The sequence below is a fragment of the Lissotriton helveticus genome, chromosome 11 (genome assembly GCF_964261635.1).
Source record: "Lissotriton helveticus chromosome 11, aLisHel1.1, whole genome shotgun sequence".
Classification (NCBI taxonomy): Eukaryota; Metazoa; Chordata; class Amphibia; order Caudata; family Salamandridae; genus Lissotriton; species Lissotriton helveticus.
The window spans coordinates 630,373,086-630,390,912 of NC_136072.1; the positions used below are offsets into that span (position 1 = coordinate 630,373,086).

At 45.4% G+C, this 17,827-nt stretch overlaps 1 protein-coding gene across 1 annotated transcript in view; it reads right to left on the reverse strand.

Moving 5' to 3' along the window:
• Positions 1–705: 705 nt before the first annotated feature.
• LOC144790864 (autoimmune regulator-like) overlaps positions 706–17,827 on the reverse strand; it is a 154,272-nt gene continuing 137,150 nt past the window's right edge. The window contains exons 10-11 of the mRNA XM_078665524.1: positions 3,897–3,993; positions 706–822 (exon numbers count right to left, since the gene is read on the reverse strand). Coding sequence (XP_078521650.1) covers positions 706–822; positions 3,897–3,993 — 214 coding nt within the window. The remainder of the gene's footprint in view (positions 823–3,896; positions 3,994–17,827) is intronic.

Genomic DNA, 17,827 nt, shown 5'->3' on the forward strand with positions numbered 1-17,827 from the left:
ACCTGCCTTTCCGGCTTTTCATCTCCACCCTCCCTATCCTATCCCATTCCTCTCTATTGCGTTTACTCTCTCTCTTTCCTCTCTCACTCGTCCTTCATCTTCCTTCTCTTCTGAAATCCTTATTTCTGTCCCCTTTTTCTCCTCTTCCCTGTTTTACTCTTCTTTGTCTGTGACCCTTAATTTCTTCTATTCTCTCATGTTTTCCTCTCCTTACTTTCAACCCCTCATTTTCTTTCATGCCTTTCCTCTACTCCTGTGCTACCTTATCTTGTATTCCATCCGTGGCCTTGCCCTACAAAGAGTAAACGCCAAGCCAGATCCCGGGCAGGCTCCGAGTCCTTAAAATTCTGATTGGGCAGGCAATAAACTAATTACAGTTGGTGAAGGACAGACCTGGCGCCCTCCCACCTCTGGGCTCCGGTGCCACTGCACTGACTGTACCATTGGTAACTACACCCCTGTAACCACACCCCAGTCGCCCCCAGGAGGTCACACAGCTGTTGGGTTTAATGTTGGATAGATCCTCTATGTAAATATGCTGTTTGTAGCTATGCACTGGAGAGAATAGTAAGAGGTACCCAAGATAATTCCTTGTGCAGAAGGCTGGCTGAAAAGGACCTGGTGCAGGTTTTGGTAGTGAGTGAATGAGTGAGTGAAGATTATAATGTGGTCCAACGTGAAGGGCAACAAGTTGCATACCTATAACTATAAGCTTATATCTTTGGGTGAAACATCAGCAGTTATGTCCTTTACCTCACTTATTAGTGAGTCCAATTCCTCTTTATTCAGAGTTGGTTCACCAGCTGGGGTGTCTTCAATAACCTGGAATTAAAGGCAATAACATTATGGCCTTTACCATTTCATCCTCCTTCACTGCATTTCACTACATTAACTCAAATAAAGGAAAATAGCCTGTTAATTGATCACCATTCTTAATTTAAAACCCCCTAATGCAGTGTGGGTCTGCAATACCTCCCCATGGCTTCATTACCTTAATCTCTCCCTGTTTACACATATTACTTCTCTGCACAGCCTCCTCTATCCTTTTTTAAGTATTTATTCTGGAAGCCTAATTCACCACATACCCTGCTATGTATTGCATGATGCCTCACCATCATTGAAGGGAAGTAATAGCTTCTTCCTCATATAGCAGCAATATAAGTGTAAAAACGTCTTGCTATACAAACTGCATATCACCCAATCAATCAAAAGATCTTTAACCGGATATTAAATAATCCATAAATGATATAAAGGATACATTTCATGTAAAAAGTTATCATTATAAATCCTTGCTTAAAAAACAGAATACACTACTACTTATTTAAGCATACAAGGTAAACAACATCCTATAAAAAGAACATTAACAAATATGCTCTGGGCCACATCACCTATAATTAAATAATGGCATGATTTCATCCCTTAAAACAGCTAAAACAATTGATAATTCTCCAATAAATAATACATACTTTATATAAACCTTTGTTTAAAAATGTACATTTGGCCTGATCAAAACAGTCATGATTAGAGTTAATTTTCATATCTTATTTCATCTAGAGCTGTTAAAATGTCCCTCTTGCTACTGCACGTTCAATGTAAGTAGAAAGATTATGACAAATTAACGCACTCTCCAAAACACATAAAAACTTAAACACATCTTGATAAAAAAAGAATTTCTGGGGAAAGAATAAGGGGCGTAACAGGTTTTTCCTAATATCTTTATATAGCCCACAACATAAAACTTTTTTTAACTCAGACTATTGTGGACATTTCTCACATTACAAAGCAATGGCAAATCCGATAGGTTTGGGTTTATTGTGCTAATGCATGCAGCACTCGCACATCAAGCAAGACAGAGAAGGAAGCCAGAAGAACAAGCCTTGGCATAGCCAATAGGTCTCGCCTTTGGGACCTTATAAGTGTTTAGCCATGCAACAGTTGGTGTTGTTGCACTAAGATTATTGTGCTGCATATCTAAATAATTATAAGGTCCCAAAAGCGAGACCTATTGGCTATGCCAATGCTTGTTTTCTGAGGTACAGAGTCCAGGTTTTTGTTTTGAATTTTTTCGTATTGAGTTGTAGGAATTCCAGCTGAGGATAATGGCTTTGCAAACTAGTTAACGCGGCATAAAGGGTTAAACGATCCCCGCTGACATCTGCCAGTGAGAAATTCGAGTCCAGTCGAGTCGACTCAGACATTCAATGATCTTCACAGGTCCCGCCCGGCACTATCGTGAATTATTGTCTCAGTAATTTGCAACAGTCTGCGATGACAATTACCAAGGATTTGGTGGCAGCGCAGCTCACAATAATGAGTAAGACAGAAGATATAAATAGTGTGGGCTTCTGCGCAAGTCACATAACCCGACCCAGGTTTACCTATCCATCATGCTCCCGGGGTCGATCTAGGGCACTTTGATGTAGCACAGGAGGTACAGGTGAGCTATTCAAGGCCCATGGGGATATAGTATTATAATACCGAGCAATCTTCGTCTGGTGAACATTTTCACTGATGAAATAACAAACAAATGTTTGATTGTACATGCTGGACAGCAAGAGGTACCCATCCCCTGAACATTTGCTCAAAGGAATTGTTTTGAAGGCGTTTTTTTGGGCGCTTCGCAGCTGATGTAGTTAATGATGTGCCGACCTCTCACCTTTCCTGTCTTTTAATCGCTTTGTAAGTTTGACCATTCAGTTACGAAATCTAATGCCTGCACAAATGGTAAACGTAATTTAAATCCAAGGTATACTAATGAGCCTCTTTTCGGCGCAAGTCATGTTCTTTTCTGTTCAGCGTCCAAAATGGCTCCTAAGCAACGAGGGGATTGAAAATAAGTGCGCGTGCCTCGCGCTGGCAGCAGGGGGGAGAGAGGACGGGGCCTGCGTGATTCCCTTGCGGGAGCGAGTCAGGGGCACCATGTGTTTGTAAGTTAACTACAAACATATGTTGCCAAAGCTCGCTCCCGCAAGGGAATCGCCGTACGTGCACGCGTTGCCATTGAAGACAATGGAACGCGTGCACGTTTTAGCCTGAAAAAGGAGATCAATGGCTACAGGTCTCTTTCCTATGCAACGCATGCGCGCTGCGTAGGCGAGACCTAAAAACAGAGAGGGTTATATTTGTAAAGGATTCACTCATGCAGATCAGTGTAAGCCCTCAGTCGAGGCGGAAGGATACACCAAACAGCCAATAGCAGTAGGTGAGAGATAAATACTCTGCTGGGCGAAGGAAAGGCATGAGTGACAAGACTAATGACATGACATGACCAATGACTGTTCAAAGAAAGCCAATGGTTGAAAGGGGTGGTCAACTCTGTGTATTTTATTAGCAATACGCTTCATTGATAACTCTGCTGTCCAAACTAAGACTTAAAAAGTAGACTCCTTGGAAATTATCTATTTCAAATCCTTTCAGTTGTCTGCTCTTACTCCACAACCTTCCTATCCTTACAGCCTACACATGCAGCATGACCATGGTCATAATGCACAGCTCTCTCTGAGACCACACCCTTTAAAGAGTGGTGACGGCCACAGTGCACAGCCCCTAATCACCACACAACCTGCTTTGCACAGAACAGGCTTATCCGAACTTGGGACCATGAAACAAATTTCTATACAGCAACACACTGGCAGAACTGGTAGCCCTCTGGATATTCTTTGTACCACCACCGGGGGAGATGGATATTCACATTGCACATTTCTGGGCAGTAGAGTGAAGTAACCTGCTCATCTTTCAGTCCACCTTACAAATATGGCCCACAGAGGCCACATTCCCCTGAAGTTTTCTCAACAGAACGTAGTCTCCTGTATGCCACAGAAGCTGTAAACTACAGATCAACCCCTTTGCAGATATTTTAAACCTGCCAAAAGTCTCCCGAGAGGATGATTACTCACCTTTACTTCTGCCACCGCTGGAACACCTGAAAACCGTCCTCCTACTTGAGTATCAACCTGAGGGACACTGGAGCAGGATATACAGACCACAGCTGAGCTGCAAAAAAATATTATTAAGGTGATTACAAAGGTTTTATAAGATTACCTTAACAAGGCTACCACACATAACTGATTAAATCAGATACCCATGGATAATGCAACAGAGTTAGAATGATGGGAAAGGCTACTCATTGTGAAGGCAGGTCCATTCATTCCACCAATGACCATTAATGAGAAGTGTCCAATCCAATAGCCAAGACTGTTTCATTCAGAGTGCCAGCCAGAGGCGTAACAACAGCCCCGCAGTGCGGGGGTGGGCGAGCTTCAAGGGGCCTCCCCCAACACTGTGCACAGATGGCGGGATCCTGGCCTGAGAGCTCCTGACTGGGTATGGAGAGTGAGGGGCCCCATCCATGTACGTTTCGTAGGGTGTGGGGGGCTCAAGTTTCAGTGCAACACTGGTGCCATCTTCAGCACAAATGGCTCCCAGCACAGAGTAATCCTCACAGACATGCCCAGAACCGAGGTACACAATGGGGAATCCTCCAACAATCTGGAGATCTCCTATTCTACCACATTCGCAGTTCCACTCCTTCAGTTAGAGGTGGGGGAAACTGAAGTTTTTAGAGCGGATCACCGCTGGCTCTGCCCTCAGAAATGACCCGTCGACAACGCATGTGCGAGAGGGACACTGGATGCAGTGCATAGTAAGGTACACCCTGTTTAGGGCAGACCTTCCGAAACTGGTTTTTCCAAAGCAGGTAAAATCAGCAAAGGTCCGCAGGCACTTGGAAAAACATTTGCAGCATTGGAGGGTCATTGTTAATTTTATACACAAAAAAATAGCTTTTACTGCTTCCTGCTGTGAAACCAAACCAATACCAGGTGAGCCATAATCACATTGCAGCCAGGCTGGCACTGCATTAACGCCCTTCAGGTTTTAAAGGAACCCTAGTCAGTATGGGATAATCCAGAGTTAGTGGATTTATGTGCCCAGAGCATGCTCATACCTCTAAACATCTCTGTTACATTGAAACCTAGACCACAATATCTTCATTCAACTTTACCAGTCAATGGCTGCAACTAAATGTTAGAATTTATGAGACCTGTCCTTCACTTCCAGCCCAGTGACATGTAGAGTACAACAGGGTGGTTCACCCTTTCAACCACTTCAACTTTTACATGAAGCCATTAATGCATGGATCCGTTCTGCTCAGACCCCATGCACTTCCACTCCTATGCCGACGACACACAAATACACCCTAAGGTCAAAGGAAAACCAGATCAATTCTCAATCATGCTCAGCGGCCTCAAGGCAATCTATTCCTGTACTGGACAGAACGTCTAAAACTAAACTTTCTAATTGTATTCAAAATGAAGGTTCTATTACCAATCTCTAATTGCCTCCCAACACCCAGAGGATAATTCAATGTGCCCTTCCCCACCTTTTTGAGTTGAATGTTCCCATCTAGAGCGTGGTAAGTAGCCCAGTGAGCATGAGATATGCAGCCTCAAATTCCATGGCAAGATGTGAGCAGCATTAAAATCATCCTTTGACCAACTGTAAATGAAGAGCTAGTCCAACTGCTTACAAGGCGCCAATCTTCTTGTTATGTGGGAGTTACTGGAGTTGGTTGGCTCCAGTTTGTTGTTTCAGTTGGCCTCTTCACTGAAAAAACACTCAGGTCAGCGCTCCAGCTCATTTTCTTTTGCCACGCTCTTAGTCATGGGGCCATATTTCAGGAAAATTAATGTGCACTTACCAAAGGCATGCCAAATGCATTCCTGCCTGTGCCCATCCATGCCTGGGTTGCGCTCAGCGCCTGAGTCAAGTACACATCCATGATGAACCTTCCTTAATATATTCCTCCAAAACAATTCTGTCATTTAGGTGTATTAGTCCCCCATGCTCTTCTGGACCCCTCAAGAACTTGGAATGCACCTTCTCCTCTAAGGCACGCTGCTATACGTTGACCACTCATGACTTGCCCACCATTCTGAATGCTCCTGGCCCAACTCAGCCCATCCTTAACAAGGCATCCCTGCCTTATCAAGGTAAGCTCACATGTATTCTTGTCCCACAGCACTATTCTGCCAATGTCTTTATTTCATCACTTTGCTCAATTCAAACACTTCTCTATTTTTTGTGCCTTGGTCGACTGTCCCCCACCCCTTCAGAGTGAGTTCACTTCTTCCTTTCTGGAGTAGTTAGGCCCATTCACACTGATAATCACTGATTTCATTATAGTTGGAGATTTTATTTGCCTATTGGCAATATGAATGATTCTACTTTTATCGAAGCTTTAGCTTCCCTCAACCTCGAAACACAGATTTTCTAACGTAGCAGGACTCACTCTTGATTTAGGGCCGCAGTGAGAGCACTCAACGTTCACTTTGACCCACAATTAAACCTGGACTTTGAGAGGTTTAAACTGCTCCAAGCCCGCCAGCGGGAGGAAGAATCAATCAACATGTACAATGCCAGGCTACGTGAGTTAGCAAGCACCGGCACAGCTGTCAATCAGCTCAAGGAGATCCACAATCAGTTGATTCAGGGATGTCGCAACAAAACACTGCGCAGACTAATCCTAAAACAGCCGAACATAAGCCTAGATGGCATCCTAATCCTCGAAATGTTGCACGACCTCTCCGCCGCATGGGTCAACAAGAGTTGTCTACCGATCTGAAGCAAAAAAAACTGCTGATTTTCTCTCCCGCCACACAGTGCCTTTAAAACCCCAAGTCGATAGCCACAAGATTGACACAGTGGAAGCCTACATCAACATGGTTTTGTGTGCTGCTTGCCCTTGAGCTCTGACCCTGGCTGACATCAGGGGTGCAGCTGAAACACACCCAGTCCTCACCAAGGTGCGGAATGCCATCCAAAGCGGCACATGGCAAAACTTTCTACAGGATGCTAACCACTGGTCAGGGCAAGTTTGAGAATGCCTCACGAAGATGTGGAGAGTGAGAAATAAATTCAGTATGACCCAGGACGGGATCGTCCTGCGTGTGTGTCCCGAATAGTTATCCTAGTGGGCCTGCGGCATGACATGACGCAACTTGCTCACGGCGGACATCAAGGATAGATGAAAATGAATTCTAGGAAGAGGGAGAAAATATGGTTTCCCAGGCTTGAAGACCTGGCTGAAGAAGTTGTCCGGATGTGCTCCGCATGTCAACTGACCGGTGTTCCGGAAAGGCCAGTGCCATTAAATACAGAGGAATTATGCAATACCCCATGGGATAAAGTAAGCATAGATGTTGGGAGGTTCCCAGATGTGAATGTCACGCTAGTCATGATGGATACTTACTCCAAATACCCCATCGTGGAAGTCATCTGCTTGACACCATTCGAGCATGTGGCTTTCACCTTGGAGAAGGCATTCACAATGTTTGGTTTCTGTGCCGAGATAAAAAGTGACAATGGACCACCATTTCAAGTTGGGGAGTTCAGTAATTTTCTAAAGCATCACGGAATCTGTCATCGCAGCATCACCACTCAATGGCCCTCGGCCAACAGGGAAATCAAAAGATTAATGCGAACCCTCAATAAATCACTCTAGATTGTGGTGACAGAACATACTGACCCAGAACGCCACCTCCAGTCATTCCTGAGGAATTATTGGGCATGCCCCAAAGCACCAAACAACATGCCCCCTGGACCTTGTTGTTTAACGGGCCTCGCTGAGACACAATCCCCGTGTGCCCTGGGTGGACGCCGCCCCCTACGATGTTCAAGAGACTCGTGCACGCAGGGAAAGGCAGATTGCGGCAACCAGCTATAAGAGAGGGGCAGAATCCTCTGGTCTCAGTCTGGGGGACAAGGTGGTCATCGAAGACCGAAGACCCGGGTGGAATTTCAGAACACTATATGAGCAGGGGGTGTGGACAGTGGTGAGGAGTGACAGAGCCATGATAACGGCCGCGAAGGGACAAGAAACAGTGGCCCGGAATGTCTTATGGTTCAAGAAGATAGAAGTTACCCCTCATGACCCAACTCTGGAGGGTGAAAGAGAGGAGAAAGAGGACTGGCCCAATATGGAAGAAACCTCAGAAGCTGACATGGTGCCAAACAGCCGGCAGCCAACGACAGCAGAAGTAAGTCTGCCATGCAGTGCATCACCTGGGCTGCCTACCAGGGGCCGCCCAGTCATGATCAGCATCACCATCCCAACCCTCAACCCAGTCTGCGGCTCAAGGACTTTGCATGTTGCCTTTAAAAACTTGCCTAATCCTTTACAAGGACCGAGTTGGGAAGAGACGTAGCAGGTCAGAGGTCTTGTCGTTGTGCCGCTGAGCTGCCCCGGATGTAGTCACACCAGGCAGGCCTGAGGTGATAAAATAAATGGGACGAGACCGCTCGGGGTCTTTCCACACGAACAGATACAGCGTGTGGGCGTGAGGAATTGCTGGCGCGGGGAGCTATTGACGCGCACCATGAGGTGGCCTACCTAGGAAAAGGCAGGACGCAACAGCAAGAATGAATTCCTAAATCCACACTGCATGACACAGTGTGTAGTAATTGTATAGTTTGTCAATCCCTGGTGGTTCAGCACCTAGGATAATGTGTTGCATGTCTGAACACTTATAAGGTCGAAAAAGCGCAATCTATTGGCTATGCCAATGCTTGTTTTTTGTGTACAAGAGATTTCGCAAGCGCTATGCAGCCAAACCTGAAAACAGGACCAGCTGCTGACCGATTCCTTTATGTTTGGCATTTTTTTGTTATTTTAGAGCTGTTGCCAGGCAGTCCTGCATACAATGCTGATCTTTTCTGACCCCCTAGGAACGAACACTTCAACATTTGGAGTAGTGGTTTTGGTAGAACTACCCCCACTTCAGTTAAGGCGGCGGAGTGCAGAATGATGTTCATCTATTAGCAAACTGATAAAGCTACAGTTTTTTACACAATGGCGTAAATGTGATTTTAACAGAGATGCATACATACACGATCCGCAGACACCAGCAAAATTGGAAACAGGGACCAGATTTTCAAATAAATATGAGAATTTAAATTAACAGAAGTTCAATTCAACTGAATGGAACAGTGGGCCTAATCCAATGTAAAAATGTATTTTTCATTGCCTCACTACCTTCTGCATGAATAGGCAGGGTCAAAGCCCTTTTTAGGTCGAGGGACCGTTAAGCTGCGAAGCAGCTTCTGGTCCGGAGAATTAATGTCTCTCAGTAGCTCAGTAGATCCCGCCTCCTTGCCCCGTCTCTTCTCCATTGGCTGGCTTCCTAAATGGAGGCCAGCCATTGGAGGAGAGATCCGTCACTCCGATGTAGCCCCGTCCTTTTCGGATTTGGGGGCGTAATGTTTGCTGTTCTTTAGACAGTGACGTCGTGCGTCACTCAAAACAGCAAAACCACGCCCCCAATTCCGAAAAATTCAGAACCCTGCGGCAGCCATTTTCTTTTCCCCCGCAGTGAGGGTGAGGCTCGAGCCTCTGCCCCCGTTTGTGCCGTTTTTAGTGCTCCTGCACCCCTGTTTGTGCCCCAACTATCTCATTGCACTGTGCATCTTTTAATTTGGAAAGGATTGAGCTAAAAAAAAAATGATGTGCTGCGACCGCTGTCTCTTTAACCGGACAGTCTACGTCCCGAAAGTCACAAGACAACACCCAGCAAAGTGCCCAAGAGTTAGGATGGGGCGACACAAAACTTCACATTGTAAGTAAATAGCTCTTTTGTTTTTCAAATGTGGCTGTACGTGTTTGCTGAACATACACAGGACAAACATAGATGGTGGGATGGGATCTTTGTACTGCTCGCAAGGGTGTTTGCTTCCCGTCCGCTCGCCCCGGGAGCGCGCTTTCACCACCCTCATCTGGCGCCGCCATGTTGAGCCTTCATCTTCCGACGGCGTTATACACCATTTCCCTCCGCACCGGACAGCAGCGCAGCCAGGACCACCTCGTCACAATCCTGCTCCGTTGCATTGTAAATGCTTGTTATAGTCTTCAGGGACTTAGTGAGATCACAGGACGGCCGAGCTGGGGAAGAGTCAGCCACACACCCGTCTACCCGACTTTCGCTCCTCGAGGAGCAGCACTGAGTTGACAATCTTGTGTCTGTCTGCCTCGTAGAAGTAACACCCCCCCCCCCCCCCGTTGAGTCATGGGCACTGAGCTTTCCCAGTGAATCCGCTCGAAGAATGCCAGGTTGTTGCTATCATTAGCACAGTAAAGGACCGCTTTCTTAAAACGGGCGCCCATTTGTGCAGGTCTGGGAGTGAGCGCCATTACTCGAGTGTGCACGTTTTGGCAGGTGTAAACTTTGCCGCCTGTTAGTTCGGTCTGCAGTCTCTCGGAAGGCATGCTTTAATGTATGAGGTGTTTAATGCTCGCAGACCTGTGGAGCGGTGAGAGGCCCTCAGTTGTCACCCGGGCAGAGTTTCAGTGAAAATCACCTTTTTCACATCCTTTCTCCTGGTCTCACCTTCCTGGCATAGAGGCAGGTCCGCCTCCTTTTTGCCAGCGCTGTGATGACTCTTGGAACTTCAGAAGTAGTGTTTTCCTAATTGTCTAACGCATTTACGACTTGTGTCTTGAAAAAAAAGAACAAAAACAATTTTTGTTGCGGCCTCAAGAGACGCAAGTAAGCTTTTACAGCTCACCCCCCGCAGTTCCCTTCATTCCATCGAGGGGGAGTGGCAGGGCCGATACGGCCAAGCTTTCAGTGCCCAGCACTTCCTGTCAAAGGCTTCGCACCTGCACTTCTAAGCAGATCTGCTGCACTAGACCCATCACTTCTCAGCAGGTCTTGCATACTAGTACCTGCACTTCTCAGCTTCATTGGTATGCTAGCTCCTGCATTTCTCAGCAGATCTGCTGTACTGTCACGAGCACTTCTCAGCAGACCTCGCATACTAGCAGCCGCACTTCTCATTGCATTTGCTTTCCCTCTTTCGCACGTAAGCACTTCTCAAAACAGGGCTGCTGCTCTTCTAATGGACGATGTAAAGTAGATTCTAAGCAGGGTTGCTTCTCTTCTATCGGGACTGTGTAAACAAGCTTATAAGCAGGGCTGCTACTAGTCTTCTAAAGGGACTGTGTAAACAAGCTTCTAAGCAGGGCTGCTGCAGCAGTAGTAGTTTATACAGGGCTTCAAGAGGTGCGGGGCTCGCCATTCGCAGACCTGGTAAAAATTAAAAACCAGCGCTAAAATACCGCCCTTTCTTGACCCTATAGTCATGTGACCCGAGTCTAGGCCTGGCCCAGAAGACTCTCTGAGGAGGCTGTGTGATGCTGCGGTGGCTCGAGCTCCTGCAGCTTTGAGAAGTAAGTGGGAGTCGTGGGGTGCTGCAATGAAGCCTGTGCATGTGTGATTATGTAATTCCAAAAGAGAGCGCACTATCGGCAGATGTCACAGTGGGTGCCGGTCGTGTACAAAAATCACTGTAATTCACAGAAGTTTTGTAGTGTCCTGGCATGCCTGCATGTTGCTCTATTGCTAATTTATTATTTACCATGTTTGAAGCTGTTCTTGTCTGCCTAATTGGGGTGAAAGGTGAAGTGGGCCTCTTTCGATTAGAACGTAGCATTTTCCCTTCCATTTCTGCTTTTGGCCATCTCTCTCCTCCAATCTCAACCATACCCATTCTTTTTATTATCTCTTTCCCTCTCACCTCCTTTTGTCTACCTCCTCCACTCTCCCTGCTCCCATTGTCGCTCTCCTCCTCTCTCTCCATTTTTTCTCTTCTTCCTGAGCTCTGGGTGTGTGTGTGTGTGGGCTCTGGGTGTGTGTGTGTGTGGAGCTCGCTGTGTGTTGGGGGGCTCTCTCTCACTAACTCACTCTCTCTCTCACTACCACACTATGTCTCTCACTACTTCACTATCTCTCTCACTACTTCACTATCTCTCTCACTACTTCACTATCTTTCACTAACTCACTCTCTACCTCACTACTCAACTCTCTCTATCTCACAGCATCACAATCTCACTACCTCACTATCTCTCTCAATACCACTTTACATCACTATCTCTACATACATCACTCTCTCACTACATCACTCTCTAACACCACCTCACAACTTCACTCTCTCTCTATCTCACTACCTCACTCTCTCTCTCACTACCTCACTCTATCTATTTCGATCTCACTACCTCACTATATCACGACTCACTCCCTCAAAAGTTCACTATATCACTCTCACTAACTCTCTATCTCACTACCTCACAACTTCACTCTCTCTCTAACCCACTACCTCACTCTCTCTCTATCTCACTACCTCACTCTCTCTTTCTATCTCAATAAGTCACTTTCAATCTCTCTTTCACTACCTCACAACCTCACTCACTGTTTCTATCTCACTACCTCAGAACATCCCTCTCCCTCACTACCTTACTCTTTCACTACCTCACTATCTGTATCTCACTACCTCACTCTCTATCTCACTACATAAATCTCTTTACCTCACTACTCCACTCTATCTATCTCACTACCTCACTATCTCACAACTTCTCTCTCTCAAAACATCACTACCTCACTACCTCACTCTCTATCTCACAACATCACTACTTCACTCTCTCTCTCTAACTCACTACCTCACTCACTCTATCTCACTACCTCACTCTTTCTATCTCACTACCTCACTCTCTCTCACTACCTCACTCTTTCTATCTCACTAACTCACTTTCACTCTCTTTCACTACCTCTCTCTCTATCTCACTACATCACATCACTCTCTGCTTAGATCTCACTACCTCACAACATCCCTCTCCCTCACTAACTCACTGTTTCACTACCTCACTCTCTCTAGCTCACTACCTCACTCTCTCACTACCTCACTCTCTCACTACCTCACTCTCTCACTACCTCACTCTCTCACTACCTCACTCTCTCACTACCTCACTCTCTCTCTATTTCAATACCTCACTCTCTCTATCTCTACCTCACTCTGTCTCTTCTAATGCAATAGGTATCACATATGCAAAACATTAAGCTAATGCCAATAGAAATGACAATGCCGTTTATTTAGGGATAAATTTTTTTTTTTAAATGAGCTATACAATAGCTCTACCTATAATATTGCCGAGACCATTGCATTGTAAATGCTTTTTAAGTTCTGTTTTTTAGAGGACAACAGATCTCCACAAGTGACAACCCTTGCGCTGTCTCACACGAAACCTAAACAAGCAGTTCCAATGCAATAGGTCTCACATTTATGCGAGTTTAAGCTATTGGCATTGTAAATGACAATGTCTTTTATTTATGTTTTAAAAAACAAAATATAAATAAAATGCCTCAATAGCTCAAACTCGCCTAAATGCGAGACCTATTGCATTGGAAATGCTTCTCGCTACATGGCGGCAGGAGTGTGACAGCATCGCCAGCACCCTCTGGAGAGGCCGGGCCTGATCAAAGCCTGCAGGCCGGCGAGCTCACACCTCGCCTTCTCCGGGACTGCATTGTCACCTGGCCGAGCAGGCGACTCAATAGGCGACTCCCCTCATAAACGTTGCTCACTAAGAGAAAGTTCACATGTCCAAAAGTGCCCCGGCCTCAGGCGCTCCTCTGCATCTCGTAAAAAAGTGGGAGAGGAGGGGGAAGTGTACGGAATAGGTGCCTGAAGAATGCCTGTCTACAATTAACAAAGAAAGGCACAGCTGCCAGTAATCCAACTGAGGCTTGCCGTGCTAGTTAAATAAATAAATAAAAAGTGATGGAGGAGAGCGCTGCAGGCAGGAAAAAAGATATTTGCAATGGATTAGATCTCGCATTTAAATGCGAGACCTGTGCCGCTATTGACCATGCATGGCGCGCTAAATGTAAGCAGAGCACGTACTGCCTACAGGAGAAACTCATTAAAGTAAATTATGCTCAGAGACTGCAGAAGGCGGACCGTGTAACATCCGAAGTAAAAGGGCCAGTCGCCATGGGAGGATACAAAGGGAGACACGGCGGTACTAAGGAGGGTCTAACAAGCCTGTTTACAAATTAGACACCAGCATTTACGAAGGACACTGATACAAGCCAATGGCAAATATGGACAAAATGTGGGCGGAGCGTCCATTACATACTCTACTACAACAAGTCTCCCCTGGAGCAGCTCATGCGCACTGACTCTAGGCTCGATCCTGCCCACTGAACAAAAAACTAAAGTAAGCCAATCTTCAGTAGATTCCTTCGCATGTGCAGATTTTAGAAATTCTTGATTCATTTAGTTTTGCTATTTAGTGCCCTTAGCTAATATATCACCTAATTAGAGATACTTCAGACTGAGAGCCTTATTTACGAGAAGTGTTGCACTGCAGCAACAATGCAGCGATGCAACACTTCTCAGTGCGCCCTCCTTGCGACACCATGGACGCGTCGTATTTACAGTACAGTGCATCACGTCACAAGGAGTCACAGATACGTTAGTATTACTGATATATCTGTAGGCGCAAAAGTGATGCATTGCTGGGGTGTGTATGAAAACATACACAACTCCAGTAATGTTGTGAAAGGGCCTGCATCACCCTTACGCCTGCCTCATGGTTTTGACGCAATGGCGTCCTAGAAGTGGCGCTCTGATATCTTATAGATTTCAATGTGCCACTTCTATGAGTCTTTGATGCAGGGGAACCCCCACCCTGCATACATAATACCGGACGCAGGTATAATATAGCGCAGGGGTTTACAAAGTGGCGTATCTGCCTAGATGCGTCCCTTCGTAAATTTGGAGCAACGTGGTGCATTATTTACGCCACTGCAGCATCACAAAAAGTGACACAACGGCGGCGTAAATGTGAGGCGGTGTTTCATAAATAAGGCCCTGAATTGTTGCAGGACAAGCCCTGGAAAATGTACTTAAACATTTTCTCCTCCTACACTTATTCATCACCTAAAAGATGTGGTACCCTAATGTGTTTTATATTTCCTATACAATTTTTAAAACGTATTTGGCAAAGATTTTCTCTTAACTATTTTATTTACATGTGTATCATCTTGTAAAAAGGCCCTCAATCTGTCTGAGAGTTTGTGCTCGAACGGGATTACTAAAACCCATAGTGAAAATACTGTACAAAGTCAAAGGCAAGGATACAGTGAACAAGTAATTTGCGAGGTAGCTGGTGTGTGCACTGTAACTCCATCATGATGTAGTCTTCTTTTAAGAGCGTCTTCAACACTTTCATGAATTGGAGGGGGGTTGAAACTGTTCTGATGAGTACAGGGATGAGTGTCCAGATCTTGGGTGCCACTTTATCTCCAGTCTGATGGTGTCCTGGCAGTGAATGTGCTGAGGGCCACCAGAGATGGTGAGCTTGTCGCCTAGGTAGGTGGAGATGCACGTTGATGGCTTGTAACTAACACAGCTGATTTTGAAGATGGTGTGGGCTGGCAAGGAGGCCTGATGGAATTCCATCAGGATGATGGAATATCGCACCTGGTAAATACCACTGCACTCGGCTGACTTTTGGCTAAGGTTTCGCCTAATAAATCTCACATACCATACAATGGGGTATTGGCATTTGAGGTCATAGCAATGCAAATACTGGGGTTCTCATAATGATAGCCAAAGGGGATATGCTCTTTGCACTGATAAGAACATTCCTGTTAACAAATCTATGGATCTGGTCATATGGACCTTGGAAGCAGTGCCAGGTTATGGCATTCAGGGCAATCTCACCTGTACCATCATTCAGAACTGGCAGATCAGGATGCTCATGACTGTTTCACCCACCCCCACTAGGGAGCACTAACAAATTATGGCGCCATTAAAGAGCACCATTGCCATTCAGCATAAACATGGTATGCATGATAACCCGCACAAATTTACATAATCTCGTCTGCATTAGAGAGTAGGATAGTCAAGGTGTTCTCACCTATGCCGATCAGCAGCGACATCCATGGGGTAGTGGCAGTGTAAATGAAAGGGCTTGATGCACTGGGTGCAAAATATCAGGTCACTTCCTCCTCTGCAAACTCCACATCTGTCGCCGGGCGGCTGTTTCTAACAAAATAAGGTCATCAAAGTCACTAGTGAATTAACATCAGGTTATTAACTGCTTCCTCTCCGGAAAGCTTTGCTCTATCTCTTTTTCGATGCCAAACCATTTATTCTTTCTTTCCTCACCCAATCTGTCTCATGTTGACTATGTCCCTTTGATCTTTCACGGATCTTTGTTATCTTTTATATCTCTGCATTATCTCTTTTGTATAGTCACTTTATCAAGTGGGTCAAAATGATATACTACAGCATGCCTTTTGGATTTCTGGAATAGACACCGAGCTACCACCCTAAGGCACCCACCTTTCTCGAAGTACAGTGCTCTTTCAGTATGCTATTGTGTGCACACACAGACAGGAACTAAAGTACTAACTTTCTATTGGAATAGAGCAACCAGGTAAGTATTGCGGTTTCCACACATGCACTGACCTGCCATCTCTCCACTCCAGAGCCCAGCAGTGGCCTTGTTGGCATTGTTGAAGCGGAAGAATTTGGGGGAAATGGTACTTTGAAGATGAAGGATGCATCATTCCCTGGTGTGGGCTCCTTCCGGAGAGTCCGTTCCCTCTCTCCAGCAGTCTTTGGACCATGTGGATTTCTCTGTGAAGCAATTTATACTATATTACTCTGGGCATACATTCTCTGTTTTCCACTTTGAGGCTGTTTGTGGGTGGTGAGCTTCAATAAAGTCTTTTTTGTCAGTCATCTTCTCATTGGGGTCATTGGTTAGAGGTGATGGGGCTCTGAAAGGATTATGTTGATGCATTTGCTTTTTAGGACTGGGTTGCTATGTTTCTTCTGGGTCATGCTGGAAATCAAAGAAAGCATGACAAGAGTATTCAAACTAGCCCTCTTTTTCCTTTCACTCTTTCTCTCTCTCTTACTCTCTTTCTTTCAGTCTCAAAATCTTACTCTCTTTCTCTTTATATCACTGCTGATATCACAGAGGTGGGCAGGACCCTCACAGGGAAGGAGGAGTGCCAGGGCTCTCTGCTGCGGGCCCCTGACTTTTTTGGAGCCCAATATTCTTGTTAAACACATAATTACAAACTAAAGAGCAGACCTGTCCTGTTTTCTTTGGGATGCAGCTGAAACAGAAATACAACTAGATAGCACCAAATACAATGTTTGCCTTGCACCAGCTTCTTTTTTCCTTAATTATGAGCTACTTCTTGGATTAGAAAGCAAAGAAAAGCTCTACAAAATGTTTGCCTCCGTGCTCCACAAAAGCTTCTGCCATGCCCAGCTAGAGAGAGCGACAGAGGTAGCCATTTGTCTTAAATAAACTGACTCTTCTGTAAAGGCATCTTGTACATCCCCACCCTGGGGGAATGCCTGACAAAACTCTGGATCTACCTTTCTTTTAATAATGTGTTAAGTGCTGGTTCCTCCTATTAAAATGGAGGAAGTGGTGAGTCTCTGCAAGCACTTGATTAATCGTTTTCAGAGCAGGAAGGATCTGCAACTATCTCCATCACAGCAGTGGATCCATACCATTATTGGGAAAATTAGATACTTCCCATGAGATAGTGCGAGTAGCGAGACATCCAGCTTCAGATGGAAGTGCTTTTTTGCAGCCTGTAGTCAACGGCCCTTTAATTATTTTGGTAGATTTGTTGTCTATTATAGCTGTGTGCCTTTATTATGTCCTGTATGAACTGAATTGAAGGGCTCCTTCAACTAGTGCGAAGAGTGGGACCATAAAGAATGAATTTTAGGTAAAAAGTTTTCTTAGTGATTTGAATAGTCAGTGTTTAATTTGTGCCGGTGTGTGCTGGTGGTGGGCACCAGCACATAATTCTTTAAACTGGTACGTGGGTCTGCCAGTTCACCACATGGTGGTGCTGTCATTCTATTTTTGAGCACACCAATCTATTTAACAATTAAATATGCATGTAAAAATAAAGTCTGGTGATCATGCTTAGAACTTTGGGTGACCTGAAATTGTTCA